This window comes from Peromyscus californicus, unplaced genomic scaffold (assembly GCF_007827085.1).
Source record: "Peromyscus californicus insignis strain IS unplaced genomic scaffold, ASM782708v3 Scaffold_4__1_contigs__length_199733344, whole genome shotgun sequence".
In the NCBI taxonomy this organism is placed as follows: domain Eukaryota; kingdom Metazoa; phylum Chordata; class Mammalia; order Rodentia; family Cricetidae; genus Peromyscus; species Peromyscus californicus.
Genome location: NW_026294562.1, coordinates 82,761,552 through 82,788,227, shown reverse-complemented (window position 1 = coordinate 82,788,227; position 26,676 = coordinate 82,761,552). Strand labels below are relative to the sequence as shown.

At 43.4% G+C, this 26,676-nt stretch overlaps 1 protein-coding gene across 18 annotated transcripts in view; it reads left to right on the top strand.

Moving 5' to 3' along the window:
- Positions 1 to 26,676, top strand: part of Mosmo (modulator of smoothened) — a 137,383-nt gene that overhangs the window by 47,690 nt on the left and 63,017 nt on the right. For 15 of the 18 annotated variants that reach the window (XR_008212914.1, XM_052712613.1, XM_052712609.1 and 12 more), the window contains one exon: positions 9,619 to 9,831. Coding sequence is in view for 17 of the 18 variants with exons in the window: in XM_052712613.1 (XP_052568573.1) it covers positions 9,619 to 9,831 (213 nt within the window). In the remaining variant the exon portion in view is untranslated. Of the gene's footprint in view, positions 1 to 9,618; positions 9,832 to 14,897; positions 18,689 to 21,967; positions 25,144 to 26,676 lie in introns of those variants that run through there. The other 3 variants (XM_052712618.1, XM_052712615.1, XM_052712622.1) reach the window with 2 other exon arrangements.

Here is a 26,676-nt window from a genome sequence, read left to right as displayed (position 1 = left end):
TTTGTTATTTAATTCTCACACAAACTAAATGGTAAGTTCTATTCCTTTGCTGCAAAAACAGGCTTAGAAAAAGATTCAACAATTTGCCCAGGCCAACGGCAAAGCTTAGGTTCCAATTGTGACCAGCTGGGTCCAACTCCAGAACAGTAGAGTAAGGACCTTCAAAAAGCTGTTTCTCTATAAAAGCAGCAAGACCAGTGGCTAAGTCAACAAATAAAATTGAAATGTCAGTTTTCGAACTCTGGACATTCAAGTCTTGAAACAATCCTAAGCAGGACTTACTCAGTAAGAACAGCAAGCTCTGTGGTGGTTTAAATTGAGCGCTGCCATCCTCTCCATCCGGCTCGGAAAGCCTCACAGCCCTGGAGCTGTGAGAACAGCAGCCCCGTAGTGAGCTGAGAGAGCACAGCATCACCCTTACAGACCTTCTCCAGGGAACGGCTACTGTTTTAATTTGTCTGGTGGCTCACTGAGCATCTCCATTTTCAGAATTTATCTTTGTTTGACCACATGACATTTGTTAAATACAATCGGCAGCCAAGTTATTTGAAACCCAGGAAGTACCTAAAGCTCTTTCATCAGTTGAGGATCACAGAAAGCTGACAGAAAGGAAGAAAGAAAAGACAGGCAGGCATGAAGGGAAAACATGTCCACAGGAGTCTTCAAAGAGCTCTCACATACCCTCAGAATCTAGAAGACCACAAACATCCTCAGGCTGTCCATGTGCCCAGAAAGGAGGTCCAGAGGCACCTCACATTTTCACCTCTCGCTGACCTTCCACTTCTGCTCAAACAGGAAGTGAAGTCTTAGGCAAAGTTGTAGATTACCTTCTGCACCAGTCCTCAGCACAGGCTGAGATGTCTCTGCTGATAAAGTCAAGAGTTTAATGGATGAGAGACTTCAAAGGCCAAAAGATACAGACTTTATGTAATTATCCCGCAGGGTTGTGAGCAAACAGTAACAAGAGTAAATCACAGAAAGGGAGGGAGCTGATCACCTCCTGGTGTACATGGTATACTGTGTGCTGTATAAAATTACCTTTCCTCTTTTGTGGTGGTTTTTTGTTTTTTGAGGCAGGATCTTTCTATGTAGCCCTGGCTGTCCTCTAACTTGCTATATCTAAAGCAGGCTCTTCCTCTCAAGTACTGGGACTAAAGGTATACACCGCCACCTGGCTAAAATTTCCAATTTTTAACTGAAAACTATAAGACACTCAAGGAAACAGGGAATTATGGCTCATAAAGAAGAAAAAAATAAAAGCAGTCAGCAGAAACTGTCTGAGGAATCCCAGCCTTTGACTCTCTAGCTAGAGCAATGGTCCTCAACCTTCCTGATGCTGGGACTCTTTAATACAGTTCCTCATGTTGTGGTGACCCCCAACCATAAAATTACTTCATTGCTATTTCATAACTCTTATTTTGTTACTGTTATGAATTGTAAATATCTGATATTCAGGATATCTGATATGTGATCCTTGTGGGGCTTGCAACTCACAGGTTGAGAACCGCTGAGATAGAAATTAAATCAAATATTGTAAGTATATCCCACAAGTGAACAGTGACCTGATAAAGAGAAAACATTAAAGTAGAAAGTCTGGAGTTGAAAAGTTCAGTAGCCAAAATGAAAAATCAGCAGTATGTTGATTGTGGTCTTCTACTGCAAGGGGCAGAAATCAGGATGATGGAACTGAACAGGGCACTGGAGACAAGTGAAGTGGTACCACATGTGCGTAGTCCACACAGTGGGAGTTCCAGAGAGAGAGAGAGAGAGAGAGAGAGAGAGAGAGAAAGAGAGACACGGAGGGAGGGAGGGAGGAGCTGCAAGGGTACTGGGCATAATGAGGGGAAGATCCCCACCTTGAGTAAGTGCCTTACCTCCATATTAAAGAATTTCAACAAACCCAGTAGGGCCCATTTAAGATTATCCACACCTAAACACATCCTAAAGAGTTGAAAGCCAAAGACATAAAAGGAATCTTGAAAGTAGCAGGAAGACAATGATTTTCTCACATGCAAGGGATCTTCACTACTATTAAGAAGGGACTTCTCTCAAAACACAGGCCAGTCGCAGCCAAACATGAGAGGATGGTGTGTGCATACGAGTACAGGTACCTGGAGAGGCCAGAAGCATCGGGTCCTCTGGAGCTGGAGTTAGATGGTTGTGAGCTGCCTGAAGGTGGGTGCCGAGAACCAAACTATGACCCTCTGAAATAGGGACCATGGAGCCATCTCCCCAGCCCCCACCTTTTCTCTTTTAAAAAAGACAACAAACGACAAAACTATCAATGGCTTTACAATAAAAAAAAAAAAAAAAACAGATGTTTGCCTAGTCAGAAACTGTAGAGGAAATGTAATTTACACAGGGCAGGAGGGAGTTTTGGCATGCTATTGAATTTAATAGAATTCCAAACTAGCCTGAGAAGTGTGATAAAATCACCTTTTCAAAATGTATAGTTTAGGGCCTGGAGAAATGGCTCAGTGGTTAAGAGCACTGACTGCTCTCCCTAAGGACCTGAGTTCAATTCCCAGCAACCACATGGTGGCTTACTACTGCCGGTAATTCCAGTTCTAGGGGATCCATGCCCCAGTAATTCTAGTTCTAGGGGATCCATGCCCCGGTAATTCCAGTTCTAGGGGATCCATGCCCCGGTAATTCCAGTTCTAGGGGATCCACGCCTTCTGACCTCCATGGTCACCAGGCACACATGCAGTCATGTGGTACATAGAAATACATGCAGACAAAACACTCATACACTAAAATAATAATAATAAAAAAAGTTTTAAAATGCTAGAAAATAAGCTTTCCTCAGTATTCTTCAATCCTCCATTTCTGCTGGTAACCACAGGTCTGCTTCCTGCCTCTGGAGTCGTCTACCGTGGAAAGTTCATATAAGTGGTACCATATTATATCTGACCTTTCGTGTCTCGTTTCTTTCATTTAGCATCATGCTTTCAGGGTTTGTTCATGCTATAGCATGTGTCAGTACTCTTTTATTATTATTTAATGGGGAGAGGTTTCCTCCGTGGTCAGCGTCCTCCATTGCTCTGGGCTTGTGGTGACAGACATAGCAGCAAGGAGCATGTGGTGGAGCAAGGTTGCTCAACTCATGACTCAAGGCAGAGAAGAGAAGCATGAAGAGGCTTGGACTCAGCTCTGTCCTTCAGAGGCCTATCCAGGAACCCATTCCCTCCAACCAGGTTCTACACCTCCTAAGGGTCTTTCAGATTAAGCCATTGATGAGAGTCCTCATGATCTAGTCGTCTCCATAATTTCCCTCACAGATGGACCCAGAGGTGTGCTTTACTATTCTGCTGGGTACATCTTAATCCAGCATCAGGCAGGGGTGGCACCCTTCTTTAATCCCAGCACTTGGTAGGTAAAGGCAAGTGGATCTCTTGAGTTCAAGGCCAGCCTGGTCTACAGGGCTACAGAGAGAAACCCTGTCTCTGGGGGAAAACAAAACAATACACAGTGGCACAGAGTAAGCATTCATTCCCGTTACAGACAGGGCCACTGGAGTGTGTAGAAAGGAGTAGAGACAAAGACCGGAACTCAGCAGGCAAGTTTTAACCATAGCTTTGGACTTGCTGAGTGCCAGTGGACTTGGCAGCCCACCCCATAGGCAGTTGTCAAAGCCCACATGGCCTCTCTGCTGGGCTAGCTCTCCTTTCCTGTGGCTTTCCTTGGCAGACATTCCGTGTTCCTGTCTTCTCCCACTTCCTGTGGTTTCTGTGTCATCTTCACCTTCCCTGTCGCTGTTCCCATGAGGATCTGACCTTGCCACACATTGACTGTCATTCCAGGCTTTCTTTTGAAACCTGAATGGAAACAGTGATCCTGTAAATTGTTGAAGTTTTGTATGCCTGCAAAACCAGCATCCCATGGACAGCACTAAGCTACAGAGTAGGTCGGGTCCCTTGGTTTATAGCTGCAGTGGTTTCTGGGTGCTTGAGCAGCTGAACTTGAAACATTTCCTTAGTAGCTTTGTACAAGCAGTGCTCTCTTAAAGGAAAGGCTTCCATCTGTTTATACTTTGATACCCTTGGCCCTGTGGTGGGTGTGCTTACTAGTTCCTGGGATATCATCAAGATACTTCTTCCAGAACCATAGCTAGTGGTCATTTTCATCTGCTACTTCTGTGTTCACACTAGGACACAGATGTTTATAAAAAGTGAACTGACCAAAAAGCAAATAGGTCAAAGAGACACTTTTAATGAGCCACGTATTAGGATGTCTGAAACCTTGAGTAACAGGAGGGTGAGGCTAAGCGCTGCGTCCACGTCGGTGTCAGTGGCCAGGTCCGTGAACTGTCTGACATGGGTACTTGGAACTGAACTCTTGCTGGCAGGTGTTAAAGCTTCTGCACCTGTGCTGCTGCTGTTCAATACAGGAGCTGTCAGGACAGAGGGGGAAGAAGACACCCAGAGGAAATAGGGAAGTAACAGCTGGGAGGAAAGTTCAGGGCTTGGAGACCAGAAGCACCAGTGACAGGAGGGCGCACTGTGTGTGCATCCCTAGCTGCCTTAGCCGCGCCCGCCCACCCCCCCAGCCACCTGTCCAAACTTGCCCTGAGTTGTGTCCAATTTCCTCATCCAAGCTGTCTATAAAATGAGAAGCTCCATCCCTTCAGTTGAAATTGGAGTGGTGTCACTTCCTTAAACACCACTGCTATTGGAAAGAGCACAAATTGAACCTTCTTCAGTCATGAAGACATTTGTGGTGAAGCATTTGTTTGGTGTGTGTAACCAATAAACAGCTTGCCAAGAATATGCTTTCTGGTAGAAAGCCAGAAATCCACACTGATGGCAGGGATCAGATCCAGATTGGTGGGCACATCTCATGATTTGCCTGTGACAGGCTCTGGTGGGCGTGTGCGGTTTCACAGCTCTGGGTTACAGATTTTCTGTGGCAGTGCCTTTAACCCAGTGATGACATACCTCCTGATCATCTTCACTGTGGGAGCAGACGTGCCCAGACTGGCTGTGCTCAGTCATCTCAGAGAGTTTGTCCAGAGGATGAACTTCAAAAGCCAATTTTAGTTAAGGTCCCACACTCACCAGGGCGGGCGGGACTCCTGTGACTTTCCGTGTGCATGGTACACAGGTGTGAGCAATCCTGTGAGGCTTGTAGAAGGCTATAGCGTCTAGTTTGATTTCCTTTTTTCTATTGTGTATAAATCTTTTATTTGGATGAATTGGTTACCTAGGCAACAGCCGCATGGTAAAGATAGGTTGGCTGCTTGGGGAATGCAGTCACAGGCCCTTTCAAAAGGCAAAAACCTGTTGTGTCAAACAAAAAGTAGTGAAGAGTTGGACTTTTGCGTAACCTGGTGTGGCACAGGAAGCCGCACTGAACAAGTTTTTCAAGAGAACCTTTAGAATGCAGTGTGGTTCTAAGTGTAGCTTGTTTTTAATTCATTTGATTCCCGCTGCTGTGTACCTACTGCTACAGGTCATTTGATGGTTTTCCAATGATATCGTTTTCTTCTCTATCATTTCTATTTCTGTAAAACAGAATGATGGCATTTTGTTTGTTTGTTCGTGGCGGGTTTTTTTTGTTTTGTTTTGTTTGGTTGGTTTTTTGGTTTTTCAAGACAGTGTTTCTCTATGTAGCCCTGGCTATCCTGGAACTTACTTTGCAGACTAGGCTGGCCTCTAGATCTGCCTGCCTCTGCCTCCTGAATCCTGGGATTGAAGGCATGCACCACCATGCCCAGCTGCGTTCTGTTCTTTTTTTAATCCCCACTTCTGAGGTTAGAGGATCCCTGGGTTCAGTGTCCAGCACCACTACTACCCTCCAATCTACTTTCGAACACCAGCTGTGTGACTGTGATGCAGACAAAGTGTGTTAGAGAATCTAGAGGCAATCAAAGATGGGCCAGAGATAATTCATTGAAGTAAAGATGAAATTTAAAGGCTTGTTCAGAGTGTGGGCACTAACCAAATCTAAATCCCTAAGCAGTTAACTGTGCACACTCTCCCAGTTAGCCTATAGACTACGTATGACTACATCGTAAATGTTATTGAATTACTGTCTTACTCCAGAGAGCAAGGTATAACAACATTGACTGACCACTGTTGACACTAACCCTTCTCTATTTGAGGAAAATTTGTTTTCACTGGAAGCACAAGAGTATTGTTTTGGGAATCTCGCTGTTCTAACAGCCAAGCATTTGAGAGCCTTGCAGATTCTCTGTGGGATGTTAGAGATTGAACCTGGGGCCTCATGCATTTGAGCACACACCACTGACCACAAACCCAGCACACAGAACTGTATTTGGGTATTAGTGTTCTTTTATGCAGTGTACCCTCTGATTGCCAATTCAAATTAGCTGGCCTTTCTTGCAGACAGCTACAGAGCAGCTACGGGGCAAAGTGAGCAACATTATTGTAAACATTTTCTTGCTTTGCCTGTCTGCCTCCCTTCAGAGGTGCTGAGTATTCAGTCTTGCTTTGTTGTGCTAAGGAATTGTAGAAAAACAGGAGCAGAGCCTCTCTACAGCTCAACATCTACCGGGTTTTCTCCAGCTTGCTCATAGCTGTCAATCTCAGTTTCTTGCTTGTTCTGTTCGTATTTGCTGCTGTGGACAGGAGAGGTGACAAGAAGGAAGTGTCACTCAGAAAGCCTAGCAGTCAGCAGGCACAGTGGGCACCCTCACCTGTCCTTAACCTGAGCTAGAGGGGAGCACGGTGGTACTCAGAAGAGTCTCAAGGAGAGAGCTTTCAATCTATGCACTGCACAGGATTTTAATATTTGGAGGCACAAGATAATCCTCAGTGCCGGTCTTGTTAGTGGGTGTGGAGAGTTGCCAGTCAGGCTTCTTTTGTATGTGGAATTGTGAAGACCGTTGCCTCCATAATAGACATCCACAGTGTTGCATTTTGTGCAAGTATCTTTCATCGTTACTGTTCAGCTTTTAGAAATGGAACTACCACTACAAGAGAGTAGTTTGTTAGAAGTCTTTTTGCTGAATGAGCAGGAGTGGCTTCCTGTTAGGAGTTTGTGGGCACAGCTGTGAATGCCTTCTTTATTTCCAGAGTTACACTATAGTGCTTTATCATAGTGAGGCTCTGCCCCACCTCAACTTATCATTCAAAGTCAACTTTGACTGTCTAGGAAGTCATGTAACCCCCCTGGTGCCTACTCTTTGTAAGTCTCTGGGTTCCACGCAGCAGCTAGGGCCTGTGGATGGCAGTCCTGTAAAGGTTTGCTCACTTTGGTCTCTGTGCTGCCGTGACAGTCCCCATTGTTGTTCCCATGTTGCTTGCGCCTGTGCAGGATTCGTCAGATGTACTTAATTATTTGATTTAAAAGAAAAGGTACAGCTTGTTTATCTTCTCAGAGTTCGGACCAGGTAGAGTTAGCATTGGAGAAGAGGGGAGACCATAACTTTTTTTTTTAATTTATTTATTTTCTGTATATGAGTGCTCAGTCTGCATTATACCAGAAGAGGGCATCAGATCCCATTATAGATGGTTGTGAGCCACCATGTGATTGCTGGGAATTGAACTCAGGACCTCTGAAAGAGCAGCCAGTGCTCTTGACCACTGAACCATCTCTCCACCCCCACAACTCATTTTTGAGAGAACTTTTTCATCACCCTTTTTTTCTAAATCTTTTTTAGTATTTTGTTTTGTTTTGATCATGTGCATGGTGTGGGAAAGGTGCATATGAGTTTGCTAGGTTGTTTGTTTGTTTGTTTGTTTGTTTTTTAGACAGGATCTCTCACTGAGGCAGTCACAGATTCAGCTAGTCTGTGGCCAGCAAAACACCAGAAACCTCTGGTCTCCACCTTCCAACACTAGGGTTGCAGACTGGTATTGTTTTGTCCCTAGTGGGATCTAAGGAGCCAAACCCAGCTCCCAGGCTTGTTCAGCAATTACCTCACCCAGTGAGCCCTTTCCCAAGACCTACTTTACTTTTTAAGATTTTTTTTTTTTTTTTTTTTTTTAGTTTAGGGGTGTGTGTGTGTGTGTGTGTGTGTGTGTGTGTGTGTGTGTGTGTCTTTGTAGAAGTGAGTGCAGTTATCCACAGAGGTCAGAAGAGGGCTTCAGATCCTGAAGCTGGAGTTCCAGGCAGTTGTGAGGCACCCTACAGTGGGTGCTGGGAACTCGACTTGGGTTCTCTGCAAGAGCAGTATGTGCTCTTGACAGCTGAGCCGTCTCTCCAGCCCATGTTTCTCTTTTTATCACATGCTTTATTTCTAAAACTGGATTGATGGAAAGATGCAAGTTGTACAAAGCACCCCTTCCTAAGAAGCCCACCTACCCACACACTCTGTACAGACAGATCCAGCCCCGGTTCCTTGAGAAGGCCCTGTTCCTGGCAAGTGCCATGATTCTGAGGGAGTGTCACTGTGGACTAGGGGGAGGGGACTATTCATATTGGAAACAAAAGGCTAGCTAAGAAAGACACCCCTTCCCCCAAAAGAGGCAAGAATCTGCTGTCTTCAGCGGCTTTTCGGGTTTACGCTTAACGGTTTGGTAGCTGCTCCCTATTTGCAGTCATTCTTGCTGAGGGGATAGCTTTTATTTGGAAGTAAATTTTAATTCTTTGTGTGGAAAAAGAGAAAATAGTCTTTTACCTTCCTAATCTGGGTTTCTCTAAAATAAATGCCCTCCAAATGGCACTTGGTACTTCACAGAAGTCAATTCACTTATCTGAATGGGAGGGAATGGTAAGAGGGCTCAGGATTACAGCTTTTGCACTCAGGCTCAACCACAGAGTGTGATCCCTGGGACCCGGGTGAATAGAAAGGAGAGCCAGCTCCACAAGCTGCCCTCAGCCTCCCTGCCCTGTGCGCGCGCACACACATCACTTTCTCTTTCACACTGCTCTACAGGTTAATATCATAGTAATAATAACGGTGTTTTAAATTAAGGATAGCAGGGGTACTTTACAGCTTGCCTTCATAACTTTTGTTTTCCTGTTCATACATGCCAGTAAGGGTGCGGCAGTGTTAACTCTTGTATAATAATAATGGTGAGCCAGACCTTTTACTTTTGATAACGTTCACCTCGGTGTTTAATGCATTATTTCCTGTTAGATATTATCATTACATGTATGTCAAATCTGTGTCTAATTTCCTATACATACATCTTCCTCAGCCAAAATAAAGTACTATACAGTGAGTCTTGAATCCAGAAGGAGAAAAACCCAGCTCTTGCTGCCAGTGTGCAAGCTTAAGAAGGGATGGAGCCTCAGCCAGCAATTTGGCTGATGTTTCCCTGGAGCCCAGATCAGTGCCTGACACTTGTACTTTGAAAAAAACATTTAGAAGGCAGACTCCTGATGGTGTCCAGTTAACCCGGACTATGGTCTGGTCACTGTAGAAAAACTGTCGTGACAGAAAGAAATGTATTTGTTCAATAAATGACAGAATTCACTGTCTTTTATGGTTCTGGAGGCTTGTTCTTGTTGCTTATGTTCATTTTCTACATTAATCCAGGCATTGTCACATTATAAACAGCACCAAACTGCTGAAGAGAACTCCCGAATTAAATGATTGAATTACCCCCACGATACCAACAGGATTTAAGTATGAAAGAGGTCTCGTGGGGAATAGTCCCTGGGTGTGCCAGACTTACTAAAGTATCCCCCACCTTTGCATCTTCCTAGGAGCACTCACTGTGGGCCTAGTGCGGCAGTGTCAAACAATCCATGGACGAGACCGGACCTGCATCCCTCCCCGACTTCCCCCAGAGTGGGTCACCACCCTGTTTTTTATCATCATGGGAATCATTTCCTTGACTGTCACATGTGGTTTGCTGGTGGCTTCCCACTGGCGAAGAGAAGCTACAAAGTATGCTCGATGGATAGCCTTCACTGGAAGTAAGTAGCCCGCACTTACTAAGTTGGTCTAGAAGGCACGCAGTGGCATTTGTACGAAGATTATCAAGATCAGTCCTAAGGATTGGTACATCTTCCCCGGAGCACCACTCCCGTGGCCATGAGATAGACCGCACAGCCCCACAGCTCTTCATCGGTTTCACTGCAAGACCAGGACACCCACAGCTGTCATTGCTTTGTCTGAATGCTCTTTTAATGAGGCTTATTTTCTTTTACTCTCTGTAACATAAGTGTTTCAGGTTTATGATTCGGAGCTACCACTAATCCAAGTGGTTCCCACTTCTTGAAGGTACTGGTATCCTCTATCAAAATAAAGATAAATCTAGGAAAATATATAACTTAGATGAAGGCTTTCTAATATTATTGATTTTTGTTTCTGCTGGGTTGAAAGACCATTGAAAAATTCAACACATTTAGTTTTTTAGTAATTGTTTGTCAAAGTTTCTTATTCTTACTCCCAGTGGTGCATGGATTTACATATTACATATAATATTCACTTGTAATTTGCAAAATTGGTTTAATTGCTGAACACTTTAGAAACTTATCCCAAGTCTAAGGAAAACAAATACACACGCTCACAAGAACATCTCTGTAATTTTGCTTTCTTTGTCTCTAAAATAGTTTTTTCACTATAGGGTTCATTTGGCAATTTTTGGAAACATTTTCTGTCATCACGACTAGGAAGATGCTGCCAGTAGCTAGTGGGCAGAGGTCAGGCGTGCTGCTGACATCCCCACAGCCTGGGCACAGTAGCCATGGCCACTGTCTGCAGTCGTGGGATGAGGATGTGTGTGCAGAGTGCTGAGGTCTCTCTCCAGTGCAGTGTCTTAGACTCATCTCAGGTCGCACACGTTTCCAAAGATAGTTTTAACACAGCTCACTGCCCCTTAATGTTTTTATTTATAATTATTATAACCGGAGTAAAGGATAACCTCAAGTACTCTTATTAACATTAAAACCCAGTTTATCTCAGCTAGACATGTAGCTGAGTTAGAGCACTGCCTGGTGGTATGTGAGGCCTTGGGTCAGCTCACTGCTCCTTAATGTTTTTATTTATAACTATTATAACCAGAGTAAAGGATAACCTCAAGTATTCTTGTTAACATTAAAACTCAGTTTATCTCAGCTAGACATGTAGCTGAGTTAGAGCACTGCCTGGTTACAGTATGCGAGCCTTGGGTGCTGTCCCTACCACCAGAGGACAGTGGAAACAAAACTCCTCAGTATGTCTTCAGAGGCCGAGGGTCATGCTCTTCCTCCAGCCTTCAGTGGAACTTTGCTTCCGACTTTAGTTTTGTCTACATATCTCCTTGAACAGCACAATCTAGATCAAGTTGCCTTTGAGGTAAGCAACTCCTCCTCACCCTTATTAAACAATGAGAAACGAACTGATGACATGTTTCTTGTTAGAGACCTGAGACAGCTCTTTTCCAGAGAGTGAGGGCCAGAGGCAATTATAGAGACAAGGCTGCTAACTGAAAGCGTGTTGATGAGGAATTTAAATAAAGAGACTCTAATTTTGTATCTTCTACTCACAGACACAGTCATTTATCCAGGTATGATTCACTCACTAATGAGTAAAATAATATGAAGGACCAAAAACTTAAACTGCAATGTAGCAAACTTAGATTAGGCAAAGACAGCAGTAACCTCCAGAGACAGGCAGGGAACTAGGGTTTATCTTTGTTTTCCATTCCCCTTCAACAAAAATGTCTTTATGTGTAGGTGACTCCAAAACACAATGTATGTTTCCTTTATATTTGAAATTGTATGTGCATGAGAGTGATTCAAGTTTATGGGTGGGTAACCAAGTGAAGTCTCATTCATTACTGTCACCAGCCTTCAGAACCTCTTTGTTGGATGCCCTTACTATTTTTGGAAGTTTCTAAAGAGTAGTGTTATATACATAGAAACCCATATCTACTCTAAAAAAATACATACTTATATAAAAATGTCTCTATTCTGTACCTCTGTTCTTTAACTTAAAATGGCTCGGAGTAAATTTATTTAAGTTGACATTTAGTGTGTGCTTGCTGGCTGGAGAGCAGTTCAGGGGGAAATCGAGCTCCCCCTAGTGGTTCAGCTCTGAAGATGTATTTGAGCCCTGCTATATAGAGAGTTTTCGTTTTGTTTTGATTTTGATTTTTTGAGACAGAGTCTCTCTGTGTAGTCCTGGCTGTCTTAGAACTCACTCTGTAAACCAGGCTGGCCTCGAACTCAGAGATCCACCTGCCTCTGCCTCTGCCTCTGCTGGGATTAAAGGTGTGCACCATCACTGCCCAGGCATATATAGTTCTTTTATTAGTTAGGTAGTTGTTTTTGTAATAATGTGAGAGTAGCTTTCTAATGGCAGAGACCTCTGTCAGGAGAGCCCCATATGATGGGCCTTGCCTGTAGGGACAAGAAAGACCCTATTCTTTTATCACTCTGTGTGTGTGTATACATACCCACAAGTGAGTGTGTGCTCATGTGGAGGCCAAAGGTTAATATCGGATGTCTTCCCTGTCACTCTCTACCTTAGTTTTTGAGACAAGGCCTCTCACTAAACTTGGATGCTTACCATTTGGCTAGACTGGACGGGCCAGCCCTGGAGATCTGTCTGTCTCTACCAACCGCCTGCCACACCAAGCTTTTTGTGTGGTGCTGGGAATCTGAACTCACACCTCTCACTTGCACAGCTGGAACTTGACCTACTGAGCCCTGTCCACAGCCCCCTTTTCACCATTCTTGATTTACAGCCTCGTGTACAGGTACCTAGAAAGAAATCTGTTCCGTGGAGGAGGTGATGCTGTCTTTACAAGCTTACTTAGGACCAGAGCTTGATTTTCGTATGGGATAGCTGTTGTAAACACTAATGATGATTTAAGATCTGAAGTGACTTCACAGTTCTCAATAGCTTAAAACAAAAACTCCTCCATCTACATAAATCTGGACCCTAGACAGTATGGAGAACTAGACTCCTAGGCCTTAAAATCAAAATTGGATAGGAAGTTGTTGCTTTCTCAAATTTTGTTGAGCTTTTCCTAACCAGTTTGGAAAAATACTCTTCAGAATATTAATTATAATTGTAGCTACTAAATGAGTAGTATTTATTGTCCATTATAAAGGACAAATTTTTTTTAGTAGAGAAAATTTGCACATTAACATAAACTAATGTTTATGTACTACTAAAGTGCTTCTGAATTATTTTACTATTTCCTAAGTTATTCAATATCAGAGAAAAAAATGTTTTAAGAATAATCTTGCCCCCAATGGACAAGTCTGTGTGTGTGTGTGTGTGTGTGTGTGTGTGTGTTCACACACAGTGTGTTGACATGGGCCTCGTGTGTAGCCCAGGCTAGCCCGCTGTTTGAGGTGGTCTTGCCTGCACCCCCAAGGGCAGCAGCTGGTTCACACCCTGTGCTCAAGCCCATGGCTCTTCTTAGTCCTGTTAGACTGCTTGCATTTTACTCCCCCAACACTGATAAGTCGATGTTTACAGAACATCTAAAATTGTTTTCTGGTTACTAGTCAAAAAGGCCAAAACCCTAATGAAATCTGATACCTAAAGTTTTCACTTGTGTCACAGAGAATTCAAATTTGCTTGTATGATATTGTACAGTCATTTGTCCAAAGTGAACTGGGTTTTCTGTCTTTATAGTATAGAATAATCTACCAGACTGATACAGAGCACCAAAGAATACTGATATGTTTCTTAAGTGATACATTACTTAAGCAAATGTTACCATTTAATGTATTGTTGGTAATCCATCCAGGAAATTATTGCATTAAGTTCTTCTGATTGATTGACCCACCTAGAAAATTTTAGAGCTATTGGCAACTGATATATTTATACGGGGCTCTCTTGATATTCCTGGGGGATATATTTGTCTTGGAAAAGGTTTCTCGTTTTGTTAATTACAGAAAGTTTCAGTTCTTCATACACAGTAGCTAGTTCATCTGTGTTCACAGAGAGCCTTCTATCCCACGAAATGCAAGGAACCATGAACACTTGACTACTACCTTTGAGAAACAAAAATAATTTCTCTGAAAGGCTAGCCTCTTTGTGGGTAATTTATGTTTACTGGGAAAAGCATTTCTTTGGTAGCACAGGGAATACACTATTTGGTAAAAGATTAGGCAGGTATTACTTCTGCCCAGGCACTGAGTTTTCTGGTAATCTTTCTAGAAACATTTTAGTGAAAAATATATTTTATTGTGCTTATATATAAAACCCAAAGGAGGCTTCTCACCCTTCTTCACTTTGTTATCTGTATGTTCAGAAACCTGATAGAGACATACTGTTTGGAACATTATCCATGAGAGAACCCCTCTGACAGTTTGCTCACCATCCCAGACATCTGATGATCTTTCTCCAGGTAGTTGAAACTCAGAGGAAGAAAATTAGGACTTAGGTTTATGCACCTTTTTCCTCGGTGCCTCTACTACTATGAGGAGGAGGCCTGGCAGTGACGGCTGGGATGTAATAGTGACAGTCGACTTAACACTTCCGTCAGCCTGACACTTTGCTAGGACTTGACATGTTCCATGTATCATGGTAGTAGTTCTCCTAGTTTAAGGAAGGAAACAGGCCAGCTAATAAATATTAGGACCAAAACATCACCCCTAACTCTGCCCTTAATTACTAAATAGTTAAGACAGACAGATGGGGCCAGAACTTCACCCCTAACTCTGCCCTTAATTACTAAATAGTTAAGACAGACAGACAGGGCCAGAATTTCTCCCCTAACTCTGCCCTTAATTGCTAAATGGTTTAGACAGACAGACACACACGCATGCATGCACACACGCACAAATGCTCATAATTCACAATCATCTAAAGAGTCCAGCTTTCACTGTGTTTGGTTTGTTAGGCTTCAGGGAATCGTGTGACCTGTAGGGTATGCAAGTCTTTTGACAAGGGGTCCATGTTTTCGCAGGTTTGACCTTGTTATCCACAGACCCTTATATAAATTGCTTTGTACCAAATTTTCATTGTTGTTTTTGGTTTTGGTTTTTTTCCATCACCAAAGCATGTTACTAATGTTGTGTTTTGGTTTGTTTTACAGTGATCCTTTTCTGTATGGCTGCCCTAATATTTCCAATAGGATTTTACATCAATGAAGTCGGAGGTCAACCTTATAAATTACCCAACAACACAGTAGTTGGGTCGTCATATGTACTTTTTGTCTTATCGATTTTCTTCACAATAGTAGGACTTCTCTTTGCTGGCAAAGTCTGTTTACCAGGCTGACGAATGTCTAAATGGCTTAACTCGCTTTTATTTTTTTATTTTTTATTTTTTGTTTTTTATTTCTAGAGGTTGGGAGGACAAAGAGAAGGCGTCTGAGCAGTCCTCTCATAGGAAGATGCTTAGATGAACCTGATGCTGAAAAGGAAAAAATGCTTTGATTTGTTCTCACTATGCACTTTGGATTTTAAAAAAAGAATGAGAGCCTTTTCCATAACCAAATACAATATTGACTAAATCTCCTGAGCATATTCAGGCAGTCAGTCTGCACTGTGATAGCAACCTAGTGAAGGAGAGTGCTTTATACTGAAAGCATGTGGCCCCTTGTGACTCTGTTGATCTGTTTTAATGTCTAATGATTCATTTGGGGGGGGGTCTAGTATTTATGAATCATGATGGACCAGAGGGGTGCAGGAGGTTCGTGTGGGGCTGGCCTCACCTCCTAAGACATTAGTGTTCTCAACTTCTTGTCCTGTTGTGAGCCTCTGGCACCATAATGCATTGACGTTGCATTTCTGCACCGAGAAGCCAGTAGATCAAAACGTGTTTGCTAAAATGTATGTAAAAATTCTAAAACTCCCTAATCTCTGTGTACAAAAGAAAACACTAAGAAACAAGTTCGGGTGGGTGGGGGAAATCTTCCTTATATTTATATAAATATATATATAATATATATATTTTGCTGATGCAGTATACAGTGTGTATATGTGTGTGTGTGTGTGTGTATGTGTGTGTACATTTATATATGCACACATGCAAACAGTTCCTGGAAGAGAACTCTGAATGCTTGCTAGCAAAACACTGTGGTGTGCAACCTAGAACTCAATAGAAAAAAGCCATTTATCTGAAGGCTGCATAGTGGAGAGAGTCTTCAGTTTACCTCATTCTTTGTAGTAGCCCTTGATTTTGACAGGTCTCTGTAATAGGTACAAATAACTCCATACCTTTCTAGGTGCAATTTTAAGTTAAGCTAAAGATTTCTTTCTAGGTTTAATTTATTTGTATATGATAGTAAAGGTAAGGTCATGTTAAACCTTATAGGTTGGGGAATCTGACACTGTTGAAATGATTGACAACTGTCATCTGTTGTATTATAGAGAATTGTTTTTTCCACTGGCTCAGTCTTCTACATTAATAATGCATTGTATATGTTCAAGCACACAACTTCACATAAACACAAGTTCACTAGCAAATATCTGGCCATTTTGGGCTATTTACAACACTAATTCTACTCTACCATAAAAATTGCATTTTATCTGTAAGCATTATTAATACATCTTTACCAAACACTTGAGCAATACGATATTTCCTTTTTATGCTTTACACCTTTGTTTGCTTGAAAAGCTAACATCCTTGCATTTGTTTCGAAGGCTGCATTAAACCCACGGCCTTAAGTGTTTTTCTAGAAGCCGCAGTGCAGCTGACCCTGAGCTCATAAGTACTTTAAAACCCAGTCCCTTCTTCTCCACATTTCCATGTCTGTGTCAACACCTAGATTTTTTCCTGGTGAACATTATATAATCCCGTTTGAAGTTCCTCACAAGGGTGTTCCAAGGCAGTGGAGCTGAGTTTGTCCTCTCTATAGTGAAAACAATCTAGATGTCCCTGTTGGTGAGCAGAATAGAGTCCCATGCAGCCTGGGCTTCATACAAGCAGGAATGATTTCTAAGATGCTTGATTATTCCACACAGAATTCTTACTCAGAGGTAGAGTTGCCTCCTCAGAGACATTTTAGAATCTCGGAGGGCTTCATTTACTTCCCACCAGCTTGTTGGTTATTCACCTGTCTCACAGTGTTAAATTGTGGATGAAAAGCCAGTGTTGGGGCTCACACAGGAACCCTGGAGGAGACCTTCTGTGTGAGAAACCTGTAGTAAATCGGAGAAAGGACATTTTCCACCAAGTATTATATCCAGTCAGTTCTAAGGCCACCACTAGACATATTCTGTGGACATCGGGATTGAGCTCTGACTGTTCCTCAGTCAAATGGGTCATGTTGAAGGAAAGTTTTGTTAGTTGGCATTATACCACTGATATGAAGTATTAGCAAAGTATAGTTCAAATTCACAGACATGACCAAGAGCTTTTCTCTTTCAAAGGATGGATATTATTGTAAATAGTTTCTCAAGATCTTTTGAACTGGATCATGAGCATGGGGAGAGAAAGTTTCTCAGCTGCTATGAATCCCCTGTTTACTTCTCTCACTTGAGTGGTAGTGCGTAAAAGATTACAGCAGTCTAGGCTTTATTTGTATCTATTACCCAAACCAGTACATTGTCTCTAATTTCCTCATTGTCTTGGAGGAGCAGTGCATGAAGAGCTGATGGGGGGGAAGTCCCTCCAGCCACTCAGCGCTCTCTACCCCAGGATTAAGAGCATCCCATCCAGTAGTGTGTGGAGTCCCGTCTTCGTAAACTCTCCCAGACCAAATGTTGTTGGAGTGGACTCATCCGTATTATCTGTCCTGTAAGTGGAAGGACACCCAGCTGCCAGCAGCTGCTTTTAAAAGGTCACTATGAGTACTACATAGCACAGTATTAATTTATAGCAGGAATCATATCTTGTAAAATGTATATAAAACACTTTTATGGTGCAATCATTTGTCAAATTTTTGTCTGTTACATTGTTCTTAGAGTGTACGTTCTTCTCATGCCTAAGAATATCACTGTAAAATCTGCTGAAAACTATTTTTAGGTTTTATTTGCACAAGACTGAATTAGTTTGAGTTTTGGGGAAGCTCCTATTGAACAAGCCTAAACATCTGTAAAGATAAAAATCTTCAATTCATTAAAAGCCAACATTTCAGTACAGTGCTTTCCAAAGGTAACCCATGTTCTGTGTTGTTGGTGTGTGGGTGTGATGTTTCTGACTCTCCCATCTCTCACAAACCTGTGTTCTGTTCCATCTGTTTTGTTTTTGAAGGATGCCCTTTTTTTCCCCCTTTGCAATGTTCTAGATGACCAAAACACATTGGTTTTTTACCCTTTTGCCTAAAGCTTTGATTTCTCTGTGTGGTGTTCTGTGAGTTCACTGTTTAATCTCTTCAGTGAAGTAACATATAGTCCTGGTGATAGGCAATCTCTTGATTTAGAGGAGAGGTCCTGAACAAAGTGTGGAAAACTAACTTTGGATCTGTTCTTAGCTATGAGTTTTGCATCATGGACTTCGTTAGAAGAACATGCTGCATTTAATTTTGTCTTTATTAAAAGACTACTAGTCACCAGTTACTCTGGTTATAGTAACTGCTATATCAACCCACTTTGATCTTCTTTTAAAAATTAAATTTTCACTCACAAGTCAAAACAGTAAGCTGTCTTTCAGAAAATTTTTGAAGGATAAAATTATATGAAGGAAAAAGATGGTCTGTGTAGAATTACCTACACGGAGATTTTAGTTGTATTGCCTTGAGAGGTTTTAGTTTGTGGTCAAGGTCTGTATATTATCCCAACTTTATTAAGAATTGTTTTCTAATTGGTTATAACATTTTTCAATTAATAGTTTCAAAACAAATTGTTAATACGACTGTATAAAGTGAACATAATTTTCTTCACTTGTATTTTTGTTATTGAGCAAGTTTATCAAAATAAATTGTCTACTAAAGAAACTAAAGAGGCTTCTATTACTTTTAATAAGCTTTTATTTTAAATGTTTATTTCTAGGGATGTAGCTCTCCCAGGCCATGAGTTCAATCCCCCAGCACTGAATAAACCAGGTATTGTGGTACTTGCCTGTAATTCTAGTGCTCAGGAAGTAGAGCCAGGAGGACCACAAGTTCAAGGTCATCCTCAACTACATGGGAAGTTTGAGGCCAGCCTGTCTCAACACAAGCAAACCAGTCTTGTAGCTTTCACACGTTCACACAGAGACTTGCCTCTTGGTTGATTTTGTTTGTTAGCATTGTATGTGAGGGAGTCCCCCGCTCTTCCATTTCCACTCTTAGCTTACCTTTAGTCAAGAATAGTTGTGATTTGAATGAGAATGTCCCCCATAGCCTTGGATGTTGTTGGAATGCTTAGTCCCCAGTTGGTAGCTGTTTGGGAAGTTGAAGAAGAGGTGTGGCCTCATGGAGGAAGTTTGTCACTGCAGGATGGGCTTTGAGATTTCAAAGCCGCATGCCATTCCCAGGTCTCTGCTCCACGGTTGCAGTTGAGGTGAGCCTTCAGCTCCTGCAGCTGCCATGCCTGCTGCTTACTGCCACACTTGCCCGCCAGCACTGACTCTTACCCCTCGGAAACCGTAAGCCAAACAAAACCCTTCCTTCTGCAAGTTGCTTTAGTCATTATGTTTTATCAGAGCAACAGAAAAATAACAGTACAGTTATTGATACTCCAAGACATTGGCCAGTTTTCTACTAAAATACATAATGTGCCCCTTTCTGTGGCACTTCTTCACATTGCTTAAATATTTAGTATTAGTTGTATAAGACTGATTTTTTTGGCCCATTAAAGCAACTCTTTCCTCTTACATTGCCTTGGGGTTTTTGTTTGTTTGTTTGTTTGTTTGTTTGTTACTGTTGTTGAAATGCAGTTGAAGAACCAAAGATCTTTTGGGTCATCCATACCTGTCCTGTGGTAAAAGTTACTCTGCACATCTAAAGGTTTGATCTGCTCACCTCCTACATACTTGACTTATGAACGTGATTAGTGACTAGCAAGATGGACTCACTGGTTGGAAGGCCACCTCAGGCTGGCCGTTCTACCACCACTGCTGGGTACATCAGCAGCCTCTGCTCCAAGTGCTGTTATAAGGGCAGTTTTCACAAAGTCTAAGCTGACATAAAAGGATTTTTTTTAGACAACTGTGTGTGTGTGTGTGTGTGTGTGCGCGTGTGTGTTTAACAAAACAGCCCAAGGGGCTGGAGAGATGGCTCAGTGGTTAAGAGCACTGACTGCTTTTGCAGGGGACCTTTTGGTCCACAGCACCCACATCAGGTAACCACCTGTAACTTCAGCTCCAAATCTGATGCCCTCTCCTGGCTTTCATGGGCACTGTGCATACTACACACGCATACTCACAGGCACACACATTTACATAAATAATACTTTTTTTTAAAGCCCAGGAGTATTGAACATAAGTGTCCACTCTTAACCTACCTTCCTGCGAACCATTGTTAATAGCTTATTGGGTATTTTTTTTTCTTTTAGTAAAGTTTATTTTTAAATAGTTATTCTCAGATCGTTTCTTCCATATACACAGTATATATTGATCTTACCACCCCTCCTAATTCCTCCCACTCTTCCAGAGCCCACTGTGTGCCCCTCCCAACTTCACATCTCTGTAAATTGTCCTTCTAGCCTGTCAAGTCCAGTCACTGCTGCCTGGGTCATAAGGGTAGCCTACCAGCAAACCACACCCTTGATGAAAACTGCTACCCATCCTCCACAGCCATCAGTTGCCAGTGACTCCTCAACTAAGATCAAGGGATTTTCTTTTCACAAGTACATTCCCTGTTGTAAAAAGTAGAGCCTCGTGATGTATTAGGTATTCCAACAGGCATTTTACAGGTGTCTAGCTTGACAAGAGGTGATTTGTTTTTGTTTGGGGTTTGTTTTTTTGTTGGTTTGGGGTTTTTTTTTGGGGGGGGGAGGGTTGGTTGTTGTTTTGGTTTTTTTGAGACAGGGTTTCTCTGTATAGCTCTCTGGCTGTCCTCCAACTGAGCCTCCAAAATACTGGAATTAAAGATGTTACTCCCAGAAAAAGAGGTAATATTTTGCACAAACATACACATATACACACATATGCCATGACTTTTCTAGGTGACATTCCATCTTATAAATAATAACTGTGTACATACGTCATTTCCGTATATAGGTGATTTCTCCATTGAGGGATTTGGTGAGGTTTTTTTTTGTTGTTGGGGGGGGGGGGGGGTTGGGGCTTTTTGATTAATTTTTTTGCTCTTTAAAGAATGCTGCTATAAATTCCAATTACAAAACAGTTTACCAAATATCAATATAACTTTACAGTCTCTGGTCTGTTAAGGCAGTTTATATTTTGCAGAGTGCTGGAATTGAATAATGGCACCCCGTATGTTTAGGGAAAGAAAGTTGACATTAAATCGTGTAGTCTGTGCTTTTCCATGTCATCTTTACCCCCTTCCTGTGCAATAAGAGGAGGGACTCTTAGGCTGGAAACTGGGGGTCAGAACAATGGAAGTTGTCCAAGCTCTATAAGTAGTAATTGGTATAAATCTGGGTTTCAAATCCACGGTCCCTGACTTTGGATTTGGGACTCCTGCTGTCTCACATTGCCAGTTTGGCTAGTCTAAAGGAAATAAAAATAGCTTGTCCCAGTTTGCATGATTTCCTGGGCTCTAGCCCTGGAAGCTAAATCTATGGTTTGTTTGTAGATGCAGAATGCAGAGAACCACAAAAGCTGGCCCCTGTTTAAAAGCAGCTCCCTCCCTACTAAGAGCACCTGGTGAATATTGTCTACTTTGTTCCAACACAAAAATGGAATAATATGCTCAAATTGTCTTTAGTATCTCAGTATTTCTTGTCAAGGCTTCTCTTTGCAGTCATTATTCAGTGGTATTGTACAGTGCTGACATCCCTAATTGGTGAAACTAAATAAGACTACCCATTGGTTTCTAGTGCTTTTTCAGAATTTGAACCCCCAGGAAAATATCTCCGAACAGGTCGCTCCCCATTCTCCTTCAAGGGCACTTAAAAATTAACCATACTTCTTCCCTAGAGGTGGGAAGTGTATTAGTTTCTCAGTTAAACAAATCGTGCATACATCCATGGCTCTCTGAACTGTTTGTCATCTGTCCACACATCACTGATGGAACTTCAGTTGTCCCATGCCAGTGGCTTTCTTGTGCCATGCCTCTGGGACTGTCCCTGGTACACCGGAGGACTCATCTCTTAGGTCTTCCCATCTCACCAGGTGTTGCTACGAAGCATGAAGCAGGCCTCTCCCCCTTCCAGTTTTCATATTCTGTTTCTTGGTGTCTGTCTTCTGGAGAATTTCCTCTGCCCGTTGGCTTCCCTGAGAGACATTTGAGCCTCTCACTCACAGTTAAAAGGCGGAAGAACAAAGAGGGAAGAGTTGGCTCTCGTTAAGAGCACAGTTGTGCAACCGTGAGGACCTGAGCCCAGTTCTCAGTCCCCACGAGACAAGCCAAGTGTGCTGCCGTGCATGCCTATAAACCCTAGCGCCGTGAGGGACGGACAGGAGGACTGCCAGCCTGGCCAAAACACGTGAGGTTTGGGTTCAAGAGCAGACCTTACCTTAAAGGAAGAAAGTGGAGGATGATAGAGGAAGACACGACGCCCTCGTCTGGCCTCTGCGCATCCATGTGTGCATGTGGCAACCACACTCACAAAAGGAAAAAGCAAAACTGTTGGAAAACTGTCTTTCATCAGGCCATGTGACTTCATGGTTAATCCCTCCTGGCTGCAGAGCTGGACTGCAGCCACTTCAACAGTACAGTCAGTCGTATGATTGGCTCAGGAAGCATGATGGCATGTGACCAAGGAGCCAAGCTTAGGACTTAGCTGGAACTCCTGGGAAGAAAGCTCTTCCACTATTGATAAGTTGCTGGGGGAGAAATTGGTACCACTGTGTCCATATTATCCGGCTACACCTGAGGATCCTGCCTGAGAATTGAGCCATCACAAAAGAAGGGGTGACAATTGAGCCATCACAAAAGAAGGGGTGACAATTGAGCCATCACAAAAGAAGGGGAGCTGAGCCACGAAGACAGTTTTGTTAGCATCATAGTAGCCAAAACCAGAACTGTCTGAACTGTGTGTTACTTACACAAATAAGTCTCATCACTACCACCTCCCTTAGCCAGTCTGAGTTCGTTTCTGTCCCCTAAAAGGACCTCGATATCCTCCCACCTTCCTCTTGACGTTAAAAACATTCTTTACCTCCCCTCCTTTGGCATGTCACTCTTAGTCAGCTCTGGCTTTTAAAAAAGCAACTGATGGCTGGAGAGATGGCTCAGTCAGCAGTTAAGAGCACTGGCTGCTCTTCCAGAGGTCCTGAGTTCAATTGCCAGCAACCACATGATGACTCACAACCATCTATGATGGGATCTGATGCCCTCTTCTGGCATGTAGATGTATTTGCAAACGGAACACTCATGCATAAAAAATGCACAAATAAAAACTTTAAAAGCAACTGACTTCATGCTTCTGCTTAACCCCACAAAAAGCATCAGTTCTTCAGTCTGAAGTAAAGAAAAATACAAGTTAATCTCTCAAAAATATATCCCGCCATAGCGTGGGGATAATGTTACCTTAAGAGAAAGACCAGAGATGGGTGAATGGACCCTGACCAGCTCCCAAGAACTAATGGTAAGAAAACAGATACACCTACTCAGGCAGTGGTATGTGGCTTTAATCCCAGAACTCGGGAGGCAGAGGCAGGTGGATCTCTGAGTTTGAGGCCAGCAAGGGCTACATAGAGAAAAACACTATCTCAGAAAAAAAGAAGAAGAAAGTGAGGAAACAGACACACCCCTGTTGAACTTTGATAGCTTTTGAGAGGGACACTCTAAGGAGAACTTCCTGCTGGGTGTGGTGACAGGTGCCTGCCGTCCCAGCAGGTGGGAGGCCAAGGCAAGAATGACAGATGTTAGTGGCTGCGCATCGAGAGCCTGTCTTTTCAAGAAATGAAAATAATGACACACATTATTTCCCCTCCTCTGTTGATCTCTGTAAACTTCCCTCCGCTTTCTTTGTAGCATAGGTGTATCCAGAATGTGCTGTGTGAGCTCAGGTTAAAGAAAGCAGCAGGAGTACTCAGTGTTCGGTTTCACTTGAAATGTTAACAACCCTGTGAATCAGACACAAGGGAGATGAAGGAAGTAAATTACCTGTCAGGGACCCCTACATTTCAAAAAAATGATGCTTCGAATTAGCCAGCTTCCATTCAGGAGTTTTCTTCCCCTGACCCCTACCCCAGCATTTTTAGACAAGGTCTCACTGTATACAAGCTGGCCTTGAACTTGAAATCGCATGACCTTGGCCTCCCACCTAGGATTCTCCCCAAGATGGGTGCAGGGGCCCTCTGACCTCTTCACACCGTCGCCGGCTGGGTGCTCATGGCCCTGTGATCCCTCCCTGTTTCTGACCTGCCCCTCAGCTGCCTTGTTGGTGTCTGCAGAGTGCTACACGCCCTTTGCAAGCTGGAGAACCTGACAGTCAACAGTTTCTGTTTGGGAAGTTTGCTTGTTGCTGACCTGGCCTGGAGTGAACACCTGAAAGATAAGTCCCCAAGTAGCAGGAGTTCCAGCTTCTGAAGGGGAGGGTTCCAGAAATGAAAAGTGATTAGAGACTGACTTGGGATCAAAAGAGCTTAGCCACTGACTAGAGCTGGTGGACACTGGGTGGATCCCCTCATCTCTGTAGAAGGAGTCTGAACCCATGTGCTAAGCGCTGGTTACATCACAATCACTTGAGGCCATTGTTAAAGGGTCCTGTTGCCACACTGTAGCACAGTTCTGGGCCACTCTCCTAAATGAGACCGGACAACCCAGGTGATTCCTCCCTGGGTTTAGGAACCGCTGGAGTGAATAACTCAACAGAACCTTGCCCAGGAGTCACTGACCTGACTGCGAGTGGGGCTGGGCCTGGTGTGGGCGGAGGCTGCCCAATCTCTCTCCTGGGGCTAGTTCCCAGTTCTCTGGGGAACTGACGAGGAAAGCCCTAGGGCCTCCATATGTCTTTCCCTCCATTCCTGCCACAAGAAGGCAGCAGGGCTCTACTGGCCTAAACCATAGACTGGGCTGACCCCGAGCTTCCAAAAGTAGAAAAGCAGGTCATGTCCTGCCTTTATAGAGGAAGAAATTCAGGTTAACCTGCGGAGAGGCTTACAGCAACAGAGGAACCCCTTCTTCCCTGGGGTGAGCAAGCTCTTTGCCTTTCCTGGCCCCAAGCTGCTGCGGTGCAGCCTGTTACCTTGGAGACCAGCTAACACTTATCTCACAGGCAAGTGGCACTGTAGAGTTGTTTGGAGGAGCTTGGAGCAAGGAGAAGTAGGAGCCAGGAGAAGAGGCGTCCTGCTGTGCCTTCCCCAAAGATGAAGCTATAAATGAAGAAATGCAGATGGAGGTGAGTGTCACAAGGGTGGGCAAGTGGGAAGAGAGAGTGGTTATGCATTGGCCAAACGGGGAAGATTGGTGTACTAGGTGCTGGAGCTCTGGCAGATACCAAGGCAGCTTGCTATGGGCCAGTGCAGAGAAAGCAGGACTTCCAGAGTTTCCAGTGCGGGAACAAATAGGATCCTGGGGTTTCTTGGCAGAGGGAGTAAAGGATGTTTACAGAAGCAAGCATGGTTTAAGGGTGATAGGAAATAATAAAGTGTGTGAGCAGGGGTTGCCAGGGAGCAGAGGAGGGTGAGGGGAAGGTGAAGAAGCAAGGAGTGGATGCCGAAGGGATGGCAAGCCTTGGGTTTCAGCACCAAGGAACTTGGCAGGGTTCTGTGCAGGAGCAATGGGAAACATGCATATGGCTCACCCTGGCATCGTGGATTGCACAGGAACACTAGGGGTAACTGCAGTTAAAAAAAAACAAGTCCTGGGTGCTGGAGACAGGGCTCAGCAGGTAAGAGCACTGACTGCTCTTCCAGAGGACCAGGTTCAGTTCCCAGCACCCACATGGCAGCTCACAACTCTCTAACCCTAGTTCCAAGGGATCCATTGCCCTCTTCTGACCTCCTTCAGGACCAGGCACACACATACATGGCAGGCAAAATGCTCAAACCAATCAAATAAATCTTTTTAAAAATTAAATCATATGAGCCAGGTGATAGTGGCACACACCTGTAATCCCAGCACCCAGGAGGCAAAGGCAGGTGGATCTCTGAGTTCGAGGCCAGCTTGATCTACAAAGTGAGTTCCAGGAGAGCCAGAGCTATTACACAGAATAACCCTGTCTTGAAAAAAAAATTAAATCATACATGTAAAATAAAAGTAAACATTTAAATCTATAACAACAGCAAAGCAAGCTCTTAGCCAGCGTGATGGCTCAGCAGATAAAGACACTTGCCACCAACCTGACAACCTAACTTTGATTCTGGGACCCACATGGTGGAAGGAAAGAACTCAAAGTTTGTCCTTTGACCACAGGTACATTGTGGTATGTTTGTGCAGGTATACACACACACACACACACACACACACACACACACACACACACACACTGTACACATACACACTAAATAAGTACATAGGTAAGTGTAAAATGTAAGCCCTCCAGATGGCCATTCATGAATAGATACTTGGGAGCATCCTAGATTCAGCTGTTAAGTAACTGCGAAGTTAGCTGAAGGCTTTCTTTTATACAGTAGCACTGTGCTTTGACCAAAATGTTCATCTGCCCAAGGGATCGGTTCAAACATTCTCTGGTCCACCAGTCACCTAGGGCAGTCAGCCCCAATGCACTCCTTCTGCTGAATGCCATTCCTGCGTTGATAGAGGACAATCACAGTGATTGAAAACTGAATGCTGTGACTGATGGGGACCCTCAGACAATAGCCCGCACTGGAAAGGAAAGGGGTTGATGCAGACTGGGAAAGATCCAGGTCGCCCACAGAGAGAAGAACAGGAGTTTCATCAGGCTGTCAAGAGCAGTCCTAGATCCTCA